Genomic DNA, 16,191 nt, shown 5'->3' with positions numbered 1-16,191 from the left:
ACATAAAACAAAGACTAAAATCTCTTTTGAGAATTTCTACTTTTTTGGGACAAAACTCTGGAAATGTCAATCATTTCATGCAGAGCTATGCTTTCACAGCAAACGTGGCCCTACTCTTTTCAGCAAAATATTGCAACTTTTACATAAACTTACATTTCCTTAGGTATTAACTAGCAAAACCCACACTATTCAGACTCAAAACCCATACTTAATACAGACAAGAGAGAGGAAAAGAAAAGAGAGAGAGAGAATACGCATTTCATGGAAAATATTACAGGCTAAAACAAAATTTAGATCTTAGATTTCTGCCCTGCTGTGCTCCAACAGTAGGCGTTTTGCATTGCTCCACTTCAGCTTTAAATATTGCCTCTTGCAGAAAAATAGCAACTTCTGCCCCAAAGGTCTTGCAGGGTGAATTGCCCAGCTTTACAGCAATATCAGAACTCCAGGTGAGATGGGGCTGAGATGCTGGCTAAAATAAAGCAGCTGGTTTAATGGATGAAGTGGATAGGGTGAGAACAGAAGGGAATTGCAGATCCTCTTGGTGCAGGCTTGCTAATTAAAGTTTAAAACCGCTGTTCTGAGCACTCTGGTCTTCAAGCTACACCTCAGGAGGAAACAACAACCTGGATTGCACAGAACTTAGTCTGCCTCATGCCTCGGTGCTCTTGCCAGCCTCAGAGGGATTCTGTGGGAAAAATAATCAGGGGTCTGGAGAGCCCTGGCTCATCAGCTGGCGCTTTTTGGTGACCATTCTTCAGGGAGAGACTTTAATCCCTCAGTGCCTGTTAGTCTCAGAATGATTCTTGCTGGGAGAAGATCTGGACCCACTGCACCATTGCTCCCATGGAGGCTCAGAAGTGGCTTTAACACCAGTAATGTTGCTGGTTTCTTCTTCCAGTGGAGGCCAAAGCGAGCAGAAGCACAGTGCCAGAGATGTCCCAGCTTGCAGATCAGCAGAGCAGGGTGTTCGTGCCCCTGCTGTTACAAATGGAAGCAATGGCTTTTGCAGAACAGGGTGTCTTCTCCTCAGGCCTGAGGCAGTGTTTCCTAGCACAGCTCCTTCTCATCACCCAGCTGTGGGATTTACAGAAGAGCCAACTGGGGCACCAGGACCTCTCTTGCCCGGCCTTTAACAGCCTAATCCCGTGACTACTGCCCTCATGGCTTGCTGCTTCCATCCAAGGATCACACAAATGCAAATTACATCCCTCAGTATCACTGTGATGCGTTATTATCCCGCTTTACAGGAAAGGGAGCTGCAGAACGGGCAATGGAGTCCTTTGTCTCGGGTCACACAGTGAGTCACCGTCACAGTCTGAGGCGGCCTTTGAAGCCCTTCCTGCTCCACACTAATCACTAAGCTGCAATTCCCTCAAAACCTGCTCGCTCTGCTTTATTAACCACAGTTTCACTGCACCTGCAGACCTGTTCCAGAGCAGGCAGGAGCCATGGAAGGCGTTTGTGTCCCAGCAAGGCGTGAGGGCTCCAGTGAAGAGAGAGAGCTGAGACATCTCGTGCCTCCCAAGAATTCTGAGATGAGAAAAACTGAAGATAACTTCAGAACTGATCCATCATCATCTCCCTGTGTCACAGCACCTGAAAAGTTACATCCAGGTGAATCAAAATTTCAAGTGCTATTGACCTGATTGCAGAGCTGGCTATAAAGGAAATTAATGAATAATAATTTCAAGGAGGGATTTAAAATTTCCATTTTCATTTTATTGTCAAAGTAAATATATTTTTATGAAGAACAAAAGAAAATATACAGAATTGTAACTTATGTACACTGGCTTTATATGTATTTTTGTTTCCAATTTACACAAATTTGATACGTTATTAAAAGATATTTTATATAGATATGCATCTATGTACAGTTTTATTTACATACATTCATAGGATGTGATATAAACCAGTCAATAGATGATAGTTCAATTATATTAATTTCTAGAGGACAAAAGGAATGCATTCACTTTAGCCAGACCTGCTGTTCTCACACAGCGTGGGCTCCTGCTCTGCCTAGCTCTAGGATCACACTTTCCTACTTCCCATTTTGCCAACAGAAAAGACAAACAGATGCTGTCTGCGAATGGAAAGGAAATGCAACATCCATTATAAAATCATTCCTAATTACTGAATTCTATTTTCTTCTAAAGCTTCTTACAATCGCCAGAGTTCAAAAGGAAAAACAAAACAAGAAACACAAATAAAATCACTTGCCTGCTGCCATCTGATTATTTGCTTAAATTCCCTTCTTAGCCAGCTATCACACAAATTTGTTTCTTTTGGCTGCTGTTCTCACCCATTCGCCCACCCCAGCTGCGTGGAGCTCTGACATGGCTGTGGGGAGGGAGAGGATTAGCACTGAGCTCACCCCTGACCTCGATGTCACAGTGCTGTCCCTCCAGGTCACGGTTCCTGCCCCCTCCCTGGGCACAGGCACATCCTACAGACCCTGCCAGCGAGCACAGACTCAGCTCCAACAGCCAGCCTTGACTCACTCTGGGTGTGGGGATGCCCAGTGCTCACCAGGCACCCCGGGCTGGGGCTCTGCTTTGTCCCCCCAGGCCACACGAGAGGGCAGGAGCAGAGGCAGGAGCAGAGCTCAGGGGCTCTCACAAACACCTTTGTGCAGCTTTGTGGGCAGACAGCAGCTCTCTGCTGAAGACAGTGGGTGCTGCAAACCAGCCTCGAAGGAGAGCAGCATCCTTTGGCACCTGGGCATCCTTTCACCCCTGGGCAGCACAGGACAGAAGCACACACACAGCTCCAGAGGCTCCACTCCAAGCCATTCCATCCAGCCTGAGCTCCTGGGTTTGTGGGACATGTCTTTGCTTAAATATATATATGTATATATATATATGTATGTATGTATGAATATGTATACATAAATATTTATATATAGCCCCAGCCAAGGGAGAGGTAAATGTGAGCTGGGAAAATCTGAGATGCATGGAGGCACATTCCAGTGCTCTCCAAGCCTTCTTTCCCCCTATCCCCAACTCCCACTGTTCCTCCTCCTATGGCCAGCCCCTACAAATCCTTGGCTCAGGCGACCCAAAAACAAAGGAGTTGTTTTCATTTCAAAAGGAATTTGCTGTTTCCAAACTGGACAAATAGAGCAGCTTAATAAAAATTCACAATGAGTGGCCTGTACATGAGCAAAGCCCTCAGGAATGCCAGGGCTATAATTAACTAGCAGCAAGCAACTTTTACATTTTCCTGTGCAGCAGAAAACAGCTAAAAATAAAACACTGTAATTTCCAAAAGAAGCAGCAGCAAAAGAGACAGATAGAAGGAAAGGAAAATAATATCCTTAAAAGAAAAAAAAAAACCAAAAAGGAGAAAGCGCCCCGCTCCCCTGACCCAAAAAGAGCTTCGTTCTCAAATCATCTCTGAAGGACGTGGGGCACTCAAACATGGTGGTATCAAGTAACAGCATTGACTGTTCTGTGGAGACAAATAAATTATCACTCGAAATGTAGTGAGCAAAGTGCTGCCATGGCTGTTGTGGGGTGGCTGGCGGGAGGGGGAAGCAGCAGCCTCAGTTCACGGAGCGCACGGAGCGGTTGCTGCGCGGGAACCGGTGCACCTTGACGTGCTTGGACAAGTGGTCACTGCGAGCAAACTTCTTCTCACACACTGGACACTGGTAGGGTTTGACCCCTGAGTGGGAGCGCCTGTGCCGGGACAGCTCATCTGACCTGGAGAACCTGCAAGAGAGGAGAAGCCTTTTCAGAGAAATGGGGGTTTGTGATGCTAACTCTCACAGCAAGTTTAAAAACGTCCCCCCAGGCCACTGGGAGACTCCAGGAGGTGAAAGGGACACACAGCAGGGCTGGCTGGTGATGGAGACACACCAGTACCAACCTCACCATGCCAGCCCTGCACTCAGAGCAGCATTTGTACCAGCCTTGCCTGGACCCATACCGTGGGTACAGCTGGACAAACTGCTCCCAATCCCCAGCCCCCTCCAAAGCCACCCCCACCATCTGGCTCCTGCAAACCCAAGCACAGACTCCTCGAGCAGAGACAACAAGCACTGTCCTGCAGGTGAGGTCTGTTTCAAGCTCCCACTGACACGAGCACAGCAGACACCCCCTGACTGCACCCAGTGTGAGAGGATTCCAGATATATATCCAGCCATAGCTACAACGTCACTTATTGGATCCAGATGAAAAATTGGCTCCTGTGTGTGCTCCTCCAGGCTAAATAAAAAGTCATTAACAGTACCAGAGATGCTCAGCATCTCAACAGCTGAAATTCAGGTGGGCCTCAACAGCCATTAGCATAATTATTTGCATAGTTAGCATTGGTAAATTAAATCAAGAATGAGCCTTTAATTACCAAAATTGTATTCCGTAGTCTTTTGAGTTTTAGATATTTTCCACCTTCATCTCCACAGAAAAATCCTCAAATAGCCACCATGAGTCCTCCTATTGATCCCAAATGATCTAATCCTTTGGTCTTAAAAGCAGGGCTGGCTCTATTTCCACTTTGGATATGACTGGGAGACAGAGGGTTAATTAACAATGTCACACTAAAACAGCCCTGTCCAGATGGGTACAAAAAATTTGCTGCCTGACAAAGAGCAATTAAGTGTTTTGTTGCCAGAGCAGTAACAAAGAGCAGCACAGAAAAAGAGCTTGCAAGAAATTGTATCAGCTGTTTATTTACAATAAATAAGTGAAGTCATGGGCAGTAGCTGAACAAATCAGGGAAAGAACATGTAGAAAAATGTGCCTTTCTTGAGCAAAATATCACATCACCAACAGAGCAAATAGGCTGTTTTTATGAAAGGGAGAAAACAGGACTGCTGGGCTCCTATGAATAAATCCCTCATGCAAGAAAAGTAAGTTTCCACATAAAGGTTTTAATTAGCTCTGATCTCCCGCCAGCAGTTGAGGACCAGGACATAGGCACTGGGAAAGCTGGTAGTGATTCCTCAGTTGTGCAGCCCTTCAGCCTGGCCATGCTCCCCAGAGAGCACTCAGCCCGTGGAGAGCAGAGGCAGGCACTCCCCATGGGTAAGACAGGGTGTGCACACATCTCTCCCAGGGACGTTTTTAGGGGAGATCCTTTCACCTATTCACTCACTTTTCTTCCTTCCCTTGCTCTGGTATCCTCATGGCGAAAGAGTCAGATTCTCCATGAGGAACAGGCACTTGTTATGGAACTGTCAACCTGCTCCTTGTCTGGGATGAGTCTTCTTCATAAAGGCTAGGACAAAAGTTTCTCTTCACACCTTCTACTTGCATGTTTGCTTTCTCTAACACCCCTGGTCCTTTCAATGCTTCCCAAAAACACAGTCTGGACCTGGGAGCAGCAGGGTCAGGGATTTCTCCAAGTCCTTAGCAGTGAGCTAGTCCCAGTGCCAGACCCCTGCAGGGATGCTCTTGTAGGGTGAGTGGGCCTGGAGAGGGTAGGATGTCCTATGTCCTTGGCCATTAAGGTCACCATCTGCAGCAGAAGTGCAGCAGCACTTGGCTAACACTGCACAAGAGCTTCACAAGTGCATTTCGAGGGGAATTGCATGGATGGTGGGGGAGAAGAGGCACATGTCAGGAATGAGCTTGGATGAGTTCATCCGATAAAAATACACTCTGCCTCATAACCATGTCCTTAGCTGAAGAGGCAGGAATGTTGCAATACTGTTCCCCAGCAGTGACGGAAAGATCAGCTTACAGAGCCCACAGAAATAAACCTCAAGCTGTCTGTGTGTTTACAAAAAAACAACGCAAAGGTTAGGACAAGGAAGCTGGGAGGATCTGGCGGTCTGGCTCTGCAGTGAAATATCTGCAACACACTCTGGCACTGAGATCAACCCAAAATAAGTGAAAAAATCCACTGTGGAATGCAAAATTCAAAAGAAAAAAAAAAAAAAAAAGGAAGCCCCAAGGAATATCTCACTATTTACCTCACTATTTTGTCACTATCACTTCCAGAAGGATTCCTCCTTCAAAGGAAAAGTGAAGGGCTCTGGGAAATCCCACAGCAACTAAAAGAGCCTTCTTCATCCTTCCATCTGGCAGGACCCCAAGGGACTGTGACTATATCTCCCTTGAAGAAAAATCCTCGAGCTCCCTGATGTGTAGGAGGTGTCCTGTGTCTCCCAGAGATACGGGGACATTCCTGTGTGGCTCATGGGGCAGGCAAGGTCAATAGCTTCAGCCTGGTACTCCTGGTCCCTGCCAAGGCCACCAGCCATGGAGCCAACTCAGGATGTACCTCTCCTGCACAGTGGAGGGGAGATTCTAGACTGATTCCTCCTGCCCATCCCCAGAGCTTCCCTACAGGAAAGCAGCACAGCTCCTGTGCAATTGTCCTCCCCTTGCACAGCAGCAGCAAAGCCACTGCAAGATGCCTGCCCTGCCCCGTGTGTGCTACTGCCCATGGTCACTCAGGCCCAAGCTGACCACGTGTGCCACAAGCCTTTAAACCCTCCCTGCCAAGCCAGGCAGAGCTCATGGCCCATGCTGTCCCCGTGGAGCTGCAGCCACACGATGCAGAGGCATTTAAAGGAGATTGCCTCATCCCCCAGCCTTGCAGCACCTGCAGATTTTCATGGTGCTGTGCCAGGGAGGGGAGGCAGGAGCTTCTCCTGCTCCATGCTGGGCCCAGCCCAAGCTGCAGCTCAGCTCTTTGGCTGAGCAGGGCTTAGCAGAGAATGGGGTGCCAAAGGTAGAAGGTGGCACGACACAGATCAGTGCCCTGACCCGTCCAGGGAACACAACGGGTCACTGGCCACTGCCAGATGAGCCCCACTCTGCAGACTGCCAAAAACAGCCCTTGCCCTGTGCCTAGGAAGGGAAAAACAAGGAGGGTTCAGCCTCCATCAGAGGTGCTAGGGGTCCCCAGCCATCTTAGGGGTTAGCAAAAGGATTTGTGGGATGCACACTCCAGCCCTGGTGAATTTAAAACATCATAGCAGGGCAGCACAGAGAGCCAGGGAACCTTTAACCCTCCCACTGAGCTCAGGCACTTTGTGCTAGGCAACACTTTGTTTTGGTTCTGAAATTACTATCTCCAGTGAGATTGGCTCTTAAGTGTCTTCAATGAAAAAATAAATACACAAGCACAAGAATGCAGGGAAAAGAGGGAGGAAAGCAGAGCCCAGCAGTGTTTTAGTGCTTAAATTCATCTGAGATTATGTAGACCTGGGAGCAAACAGAGTGGCCAGATGCATTGGACTTAGGTCATGTGAGACTTAAGTCACAGCTCTCACTGAACTTCTGAAAAGGTAAACATGGTTTATTGATGAAAGGGGACCGAGTAATTCAATGCTCGGTTGGGTCTGGCCTTTGATGTGGGAGCAGCAGGAGATGTGCAGCAATCTCAGGCTGGAGCTGAGGATTGCTGTGAGCACAGGAGGCAGCCCCCAAACACAGCCTCTCCTGCTGGCTATCCACTTCTCCTCTTGTAGCAGAGCCCTTCCAAAGTTTGGGGGTTTTGGGGGGTGGGATTGCAGCCCAGGCTGTGAAATTCAACAAGACAAACAGCAAAAGAGTTTGAAAAGCCCTTTGCAGCCGTTGTTTGTGGACAAGACACATGCTCTTCTTTATGAAGGTGATTAATTTCTCATTCCTGTTGGGCTCATCTTTAGAAAGTTGTGGTGGCTAAAAGTTCAGGGTGCTCCAGGTTGCAGGACCTGCACTTCTTTTGGCCCACCAGCATCCTGCTTTTGATGTAAACCATTCACTGCCACACTTTGGGAAGAGAGGCACCTGTTGTAAATTTAATCATCCTTTATCACTTAATATTTTTCCTGAACGTTCTCCTTGGTCTTGTATCTTGAGGAACACCAGCTTTGTGATAAGACAGAGCTGGAGGTCATTCCCAGGCATTGCTTCTGGCTCCTGATCTTGAGCCACAGAAGTCACTGGGAGCTCTGTGACAAATCTCAGTGCAGGTTAGACAAACCCTGCCACCTGCATTTGCCACAAAAAGGGGAGCTGTGCTCACATCCCAGCACAAGGAATGCCAACATGACACCCACAGGCACACCTGCTGTCCATGCACACATACTCTGGCAACCAAATAAAAAGCAGCAAGAGCCTGTACTACAGGTCAGGAGCAATCAGCCCAGAGTTTCTGGGACCAATCAGCTGAAAAAAGGAACTTTGGTGAGAGGGCACCCTGAGCAGCAACAAACTGAGCTCATGAGTGCTGCTGCCAGGACAACAGGAAACAAATCACCAGTTTGTAGAGCAACCATAATCTGATCTCAGCCTTTCTGAGAAGCAAACTCAGACTGGTCCAGCTGGGGAAGAGAGGGTTCAGCTCCACTGTGACCTTTTCCCTCAAACCAACCCAGCCATCTCTAACTGCTGCATGTCTCACATACTTGCATTTTTACACAACACTCTCCTGTTACTTTTTACCTCATCTGTTGCCCGTGATCACAACCCATTTTCTCATCAGACACTGCTCACTGAAGCTCTGCAGCATATTATTTGCAGGAAATTCAGTATAATTTAACACAAGGTAGTTAAGATTATATTTGCTCCCATCATTGTGGTGCTGCACATTAGTGCTTGCCAGCAGACAAGACAGTAATACAGCTAACTGGAAAGAGGGAGGAAGACATCTGTCAAAGGTTCCTTAAAATTAAAAGTCTATATTTTTTTTAAAGACTAAATTTTTCAAGTCATACTGAAAATAAAATATTTTTTAAAAATCGCTCTGCAAAACATTTTCTCAATCAAGCTTGCAATCCTTCATTCAAGCAATGCTTAACACCTCAGCCTTCTGGTTATGTTGTTACATCTGACAGCTTTTTTGCAACTTTGAGTGGCACCCACGCATTTTTCTGAATCAAGACAGAGAATAAAACCCAGAGTATGCCAGAGTGTCACTGCCAGCAATTTCAGAAGGAGTGGGATGGAGTGCATTTTCTATGAAAGTGCACAGAACACTGCTTTTAACCACACTTGCTTATCACAGCCCTTCACTGACCACGTTTAGTCCCACACAGGGCTGTGCACAGCAATTCTGCCCTAAACCATCCAGCTGGTGCCAGCCACGGGTCTGCTGGGGCTGGTGTGCTGCAACCACACCAGTGCAAACACCAGGTCTTACCTGTGGCAACGAGCTTAATCTGACTGTCTAGAATGAAATATAAATTATGATGGACTAGTTTTATTTTTTTTAAAGACACTAAAACTGCTCGTGCCACAGCAGGCAATACTGTGCTATTTAATTTATCAAAACCCCTGGGTTACCTAACAGGAAGAAAAAAGGTCTTCATTGTCAAACCAGCCAAACAAGTTCTGGCAATAGGAACAGTTTATAAATCAGAGTACAAACCAAAAAAAGGGGAAGGGGGTTGGACAGAGCTGCACCCCAATACTGACCTCCATCCACAGCCTGGCCACGTGCATGCAAAGGGCTTTTCTCCTGTGTGCCTCCTCAGGTGGGCTTTCAAATGGCTGCTTTTCGTGTACATCTTGGTGCAACCAGGAAAAGAACATTTATGCATTTTAATGAGTTCGGCTGCAGGGTTCTTTTGAAATTTCTGCCCCATGATGATGCCCGTCTGCCCCTGGATCATGCCCCCTGGCCCAATTGGCTTGGCAGCAATGGGGACGGGAGCAATGCGGACAAATTTAGAGGACAAGTTCAAATTGGACGACTGAACTATCTGAGGCACAAGGGCAAATGTCTGTCCTTGGATGTTGACTAGGAGCTGTGCAATTTTAATGTTCTCCTGTGCTGGTCCTTGGGAACTGGGGCTCGTGTTGGACTCCTGTTTGATCTGTACAGGCTGAATTTGGAGCATAACTGGTATTCCATTCTCCAGGGTCATTCCTCCGTTTGCAGCTTGGCCACCTTCTGTTGAGCTGGTCAACTGTTCACTTTTACTCTCTTTTAAGCTAGTACTGGGTAACATATGGTCTTTTTGCTGCAGTGAAGCAACAGAAACCTGGCTGCAAGCTCTCAAGTCCTTGGTCTCGCTTTTAGGTCTTTCTTTGAGCTCCAAGTCCATGTTCTCCTCCAAAAACTCCTCGATTTCCTCAAGTGTGGGCTGAAATGGTCCTGAGTCTTCCATATCCACAGTAAATTCAGGCAACCTGAAGTACTCCTCTTTCACTATTGGCTGAAGTCTCCTTTTGTCCCACCATGATGCAGTGGTGCTCCCCAAAGATGCCTGGGACAATAAATAGTCCAAGATACTGTCCTGACTTTCTGCACTGGATGTGCTTCCATAGCTGGAGCTGAGGACCTGGGAGTCAGGGCTGGAACAAGAACAAAAGCTGGACGAGTCACTGTCATCTTCTGACAGGGGAGAGGGCAGCATTTGGTAGGACCTCACGCCTGCTGTCATGTCCCCAAAGTATCCAAGAGAAGATCTTGTGGATGAAAAGGATTCATCAGTAGGCAGCAAGTGATCCACCATTCCTGGATGATCTCTTAAGGATATCCCAACAGCATATACCAGGCAGCCAAAGTTCAGGTGAGAGCCTGAGTGCAGGAAAACAAAACAGCAACAATCAGAAGTTGGTTTAATCATTTATCTCCATGAAGTGGAGCTCATAAAGCTCTCTAGCCCACAGGAAAGTCCAGAGCATCCAGCCTCCCTGGGTACACAGGCTGCTGCAAGCTTTGATATGTCTGCACCACCCCCCGAGGACTGTCAGGGCTGAAGCGTTTTGCAGGATTGCACCACATATTTGCAAAAGAATGCTGTCAGAAATCATTTCCCAACCGTGTGTGCTCCAGATTTACAGCTCCCTTACAGAATATTACCGGCAAGAGAAAATAAATAATGAGCTTTCACCTAGCAGTGAAATCCAGAGGCAAAGAAGGGAATGGGAAGAAAAAAAATAAAGTGTTGAAATTTTTAGCACCGAAAAGAAACAAATAAAAAAAGTTTATTGCTGGTGGTCATAAAATGCAAATCCTTTCCCTATCTTGTAGCTTTCCACCAACCTTATTTTTAACTTCTTCGGTTCTACAAATATAGACTGTTCAGCATAACGCAAGGATCAATCTGGCAGGAGCCAAAAATATTTACTGTGCTTCAGCATTTACAAGGCGGATTTTCCCCTCCAGATGTAATGAATCAGTGTGCCAACGTCATCATCACCTGCACTGTCCTTAATAAGGCTGGCACTGCACGGAGCTAATTACCATGTCCTGGCTGCCAGCTGGTGGCTGCTCTCACCCCTCTGCTCCACGCTGCTCTCCCCGGGGCAGAGGCGAGCTGAGCCCCGTGCCAGCATCAGAACCCGGAGTTCTGCACAGAACCAGCATCCCGAGCTGAGCCCCGTGCCAGCAGCAGAACCCGGAGTTCTGCACAGAACCAGCATCCCGAGCTGAGCCGTGCCAGCAGCAGAACCGGGAGGGTTGCATGGAACCAGCATCCCGAGCTGAGCCGTGCCAGCATCAGAACCAGGAGTTCTGCACGGAACCAGCATCCCGAGCTGACCCGTGCCAGCAGCAGAACCGAGAGTTCTGCACAGAACCAGCATCCCGAGCTGAGCCCTGTGCCAGCAGCAGAACCCGGAGCTCTGCACGGCCCCGGCCTCCCGAGTTGTCCCCGCTGCCCCTGCCCCTGAGCATCCCACAAATCCCGGCTCACATGAGCCCTAATCCCGCTACAAACCCGCAGCAGAAGCCCCAGCGCAGCGCCTGCTGACAGCCGCGAGTGCCCTGCGCTTCACCGGCTAAGACAAGAAACTTCCTAGAAAGGTGCCTGGGGAGGCAGGAGGGACATCGAATATTTTATTCCCCACCTCCCCCAGGGAAAAAACAAAAATTGCTTACGGACGGAGATTGTGCCCCTTAGAGAGCAAAGGCAGAGACCTCGGGATGGAGCGAACACTGGCCCTCAGTCATTTGCTCAAGGTGACTGATTGAAAACAGAGCTGTACATGTGCATAATAAAACAACTCTTTCTGTGGAAGGTATGTGGACTGCAGAGATAGAAGTCATTCGATCAGCCTATGGAGAGAGAGGAGCGGCTGTGTGTGTGTGAATTAGGAGGCATGTGACCCAGCGTGAAGGAAATGCCAGTCAATCTTGTTACACGCTGTCATTTTCCACAGGCTCTGCCGCTGTGCTTTGGACGCTTTGCCATGAATAGTCAATAGCTCCCAGTTTTGTGCAGGCGAGAGGATGGTTGCTAGTGCTGCTGCAGAGCATCTTTGCTGCCTCATCTCCAAAATTTCCCGTTTTTCCTTCTCTGGAGAAAAATCAAAAGGTGTCTGTGCGCTCAGTGCTGCAGCAAACGCAGAGCGAGGGATTTTACACAACACCTTAAAGAGCTCTGTCCCATTGGCAACATCTATATTTCACAGGAAGGGGGGGGAAGCCGTATTTCTTAAAGATATGGCTTCCTCCTTCATAGACACGTGGAAGAAACACAGATGGGTTGAAAGAAAGATTTAAAAGTAAGATTGCACATTTTCCTGTTCAGTGTGTCCTGTCAGTCAGCTATTCCCCTGAACCAATAATGAAATACCTACATGTGCTGAGCACGAGGAAGTTCAAACTGAGGTTAGTAGCTCTGTTTTGTGACTTTAGCTTGTAATCATGTCTTGCAGTAAAAATGAAGAGTCAGAAGAGCTGAACTATTTCTAACACACTTTTTTTTTTTTTTAAATATCTATGCTGATGGAAAGTTCTCTAGCAGAAGTCCCATAGCTGAGCTATTCCAGTTTTGAAACAGAAAGCACCATCTGCTTCTGACAAATTAGTATTGGCATCTGGTAAGAATTCACCTAAGCTGATTGTTTCTATCTTGCACCAAAAACTGGTGACTCTCTTGAGAAACACAGGGCAGAAACGAAGACTTGACCTCAGATGGTTTCTGATCCTCCCTCCCATGTCTGTATTATTCCAGCTTAAACTTCTGAAGAATGGGGCTGGGAAGGAAATCTGGACTGCAACATGTGCTTTTCTAAGAAAAGCTGGCATGCTCTCCGCACACCAAAAGCAGTTGGTGAACTTCTTTTAAAAAAATAAATTAAAATATCCAAGTTTTTTTAATGCTTGCAAGAGCTGGGAAGCCACTTATCAAAATATCCATATATTTCCCTGGGAATAGAACTAAACTGTAATTTGAATAAGGACTTAATAGAGGGGGGGAAAAAACAACAATGAACCCCTAGCAACTGCTGTGGGCCAGTTACCTCAGCAGAAAACAGCCAGCAGGCTTGTTTCCCATCCCTTTTGACAAGGAACAATCTCACTCGATGTAACCAGAGGCTTTTTAAGAGGGACTGTCAGAGCCAAATAGATCCAGGCACATTACGGGCCAGTTCTGCTTTCTGTGCACTCTCAAAGCTTGCAGAACAGCCAAGAAGATTTTGGAGAATGCCTGGAATGCAGCATCGGGCCCTGGCTATATTTTTCTCCTAAAGGCCAGGCTAACAACCAAAAGGCTTTCATCATTGCTTTGCCTGAAGACACAGCCAAAAACAGAAGATTAGAAAACAAAACCAAAAAAAGCCGGGGCTGTGAAGGCTGTGAAAACTAATGATGCTGTTTCCATAACACACATTCATCTCTAGGAACGCTGAAAACATGTTAGAAATGTAAGCACCTATAGCGAGCCCGCAGTGCCCGAGCCATTGGAAACAGCACTTCTGGAGTGAAATACAGCAGCTGTTCAGCAGCACCACCGTCTCCAACTTTTTTTTTTTTTTTTAAGAGTTCCCCGGGTTGTTATGATGTCCTTTCTGCCAAAAACATGTTGTTCTGTTTAAAACCTAATTGCCAGCTAAAAAAAAATGACAAAAAGCAAACCAGAGAAGACATATTTTGACGCAGAGCAACATTAAAATGTAAAGTCCTGAGAACTTGCTGAAACACAGGGATGCATTTCCCAGCCTGTCATTTCTGGACAGTCAGCCCAGCACAACTGATCACACAGCACATATGAGATGCTGACAGTCATTTCCTACATTTACTGCCACAGCTTTTTCTAGTTTAAGACTAATCTCTTCAGGGTTTTCTCTTGTTCCCTAGAAGGTTTTAAATCTGTTCAGGCCGACTTCTGCTCCACTGACAGAGCCACAAACAAGGCAATGAAGCAGGCCCAGAGTTTGTAAGAAATTAAAAGAGAAATCCGGGGGGGAAGAAAAAAATAAATAATTAAAAAAAAAAAAAAAAGTCGTGAGCCAGGAGTAAACACATTTGCTCTCATCTCTTCCGCAAGGTGGCTGTGCTGCTCCCCGGCCACAGTGGGGTGTTCAGGTTTGTTTTCCAAACCCGTTGCTCCTGGGAAGCTGCAGAAACATTCCCAAAGCTTTCTTGTCTGAAAACTCAGCCGCTCCAGCCCCAAACTTTGGCTTCCACGAGGGGAAGCACTTCACCTGCAGCAGGCACAGGCAGTGGCCCCGCCGGAGCGCATCCCGCAGGCTCTGCACGCCGGGGAAGGGCGCCCCGAAATAACGCGTGGCACAGGAAAGGGGCGCTGGGGGACACTCACACGGAATTCCCACTCCAGCACGAGCACAGGCTGCAAAACGCGCTTGTTTGGGTTTTTTTTTTAATCGCGTTTGTTTGTTTGTTACGTTTGTAGAGGTTTTGTGGGTTTTTTTCATTACTATTTATTTTATTGGTTTTTCCTTCCATCCCTTTTCAGAAGGTTTTGGGGGCCGGAGCTCCCTCTCTCCCCCACCAGAGTGGTCGCGCTGATCGGGAATAACCCCCCTCGCCGCCTGTCCCCGCACGGCACGGCACGGCACGGCTCGGCTGCAGCCCGCAGACAGCCCCCGCGCTGGCCGCTGCCCCGCCGGATGGAATTTGGAATCGCCGGTGCCACCTCGGCAGGGCACAGCCCCGGAGGGCTCCGCCGGCGGGACACGGCCCCGGCCCCCGCTCGCCCTTACCTGAACTCCGCCGAGCCGGCCAGCACCGAGGGCCACGAGAGACCGGGAGAACGCGACAGCAACAACGAAAACGAGGGGGGAAACCCCAAACAACACAACCAAGCCACAAGGAAAAAAAAAAAAAAAAAAAAAAAAAAAAAAAAAAAAAGAAAAAAAAAAAGGCAAAAATAACTATCGAAACAATAATTTTAAAAAATCAAAGCAAAATGTAAGAAGCCAGAGACGCAGGATAAGAGCTCGGGATCGAAGGCGAGCAGCGCCCGCGGAGCAGCGCGGAGCGGGAGGCGGGCGCAGCTCCCCCGGGAGGCGGCGAGGCTGGGAGCGCGGCCCCGCTCCCGTAGTACTATATCCCTATAAACCCTCACATGACGGGCCGGCCGCCGGGGGAGGCCGGGGAGAGGCTCGACCGCGTCCGCCGCCCCCATTGGCCCCGCCGCGGCGGGGGCCGGCCCGGCACCGGCCTCAATGGAGCCGCGCCCGGCCCCGGGGCGGGGCCGCGGGATGGAGCGGGGACCGCGGGATGGAGGGGACGAACCGCGGGGATGGAGGGGGATGAACCGCGGGATGGAGGGGGATGAACCGCGGGATGGATGGGATGTACCACGGGGATGGAGGGGACGAACCGTGGGATGGAGGGGATGAACCGTGGGATGGAGGGGATGAACCGCGGGATGGATGGGGATGAACCGCGGGATGGAGGGGATGAACCGCGGGATGGAGGGGATGAACCGCGGGATGGAGGGGATGAACCGCGGGATGGAGGGGATGAACCGCGGGATGGAGGGGATGAACCGCGGGATGGAGGGGATGAACCGCGGGATGGAGGGGATGAACCGCGGGGATGGAAGGGATGAACTGTGGGGATGGAAGGGATGAACCGCGGGATGTTGCGAACCGGGATGCGCGGTCCTGGGTGCGAGCATCCAGCGGGGCCTGTGGCTGCAGGACGAGGGGCAGTGGTTTTAAACTAAAGGGAGGTTGGTTTGGATTCGGTCTATAGGAAGAATGTTTTACAGTGAGGGTGATGAAACTCCAGAACAGGTTGCTTGGAATGCTGGTTGATGCCCCATCCCTGGAAACATTCCAGGTCAGGTCGGACGGGGCTCTGAGCAATTGGATCGGGTTGGAAACGTCACTGCTCCCTGCAGGGAGTTGGCCTGTTGGCCTGTTCATGTCCCAGCCCAAACCATTCTGTGACTCTGGAAGTGTGCGAGCCTCTGGACATCTCCTGGAGATAAGTCAGTCCCTGGGGAGGTGTGAGGAGTCCCATGTCCCTCTCTCCCCACACTTGCACACCTGCCCCCTTCCCACCTGCCAAAACTTGATGGGAGGATTTACAGCATGCTAGAAAGTA

General features: G+C 48.7%; 1 protein-coding gene across 2 annotated transcripts; it reads right to left on the bottom strand.

The window, feature by feature from the left end:
* Positions 1-1,700: 1,700 nt before the first annotated feature.
* KLF15 (Kruppel like factor 15) lies at positions 1,701-14,991 on the bottom strand. Of its 2 annotated transcripts, none has more exons than XM_033071929.1 (3): positions 14,838-14,991; positions 9,354-10,461; positions 1,701-3,713 (listed from the first exon to the last, which is right to left on the bottom strand). In XM_033071929.1, the coding sequence occupies exons 2-3, from the start codon at positions 10,394-10,396 to the stop codon at positions 3,545-3,547; spliced, it is 1,212 nt and encodes a 403-aa protein (XP_032927820.1). In that variant the 5' UTR covers positions 10,397-10,461; positions 14,838-14,991; the 3' UTR covers positions 1,701-3,544. The 2 variants fall into 2 exon arrangements, with proteins under 2 accessions (XP_032927820.1, XP_032927819.1); XM_033071928.2 differs by lacking the exon at positions 14,838-14,991 and adding an exon at positions 11,767-12,060.
* Between the last annotated feature and the right edge of the window lie 1,200 nt (positions 14,992-16,191).

Source organism: Catharus ustulatus, chromosome 13 (assembly GCF_009819885.2).
Source record: "Catharus ustulatus isolate bCatUst1 chromosome 13, bCatUst1.pri.v2, whole genome shotgun sequence".
NCBI lineage: Eukaryota > Metazoa > Chordata > Aves > Passeriformes > Turdidae > Catharus > Catharus ustulatus.
The sequence above is the reverse complement of the archived record's forward strand: the minus strand, read 5'-3'. Positions and strand labels throughout refer to the sequence as shown.

Coding starts and splice junctions, on each gene's coding strand:
- KLF15 (XM_033071929.1), bottom strand. CDS start 10,396: ATGGTGGATCACTTGCTGCCTACTGATGAATCCTTTTCATCCACAAGA. Junction 3,714..9,353: donor TGGCCAGGCTGTGGATGGAG/GTCAGTATTGGG, acceptor CCTCTCTTGCAG/GTTCTCCAGGTCAGATGAGC.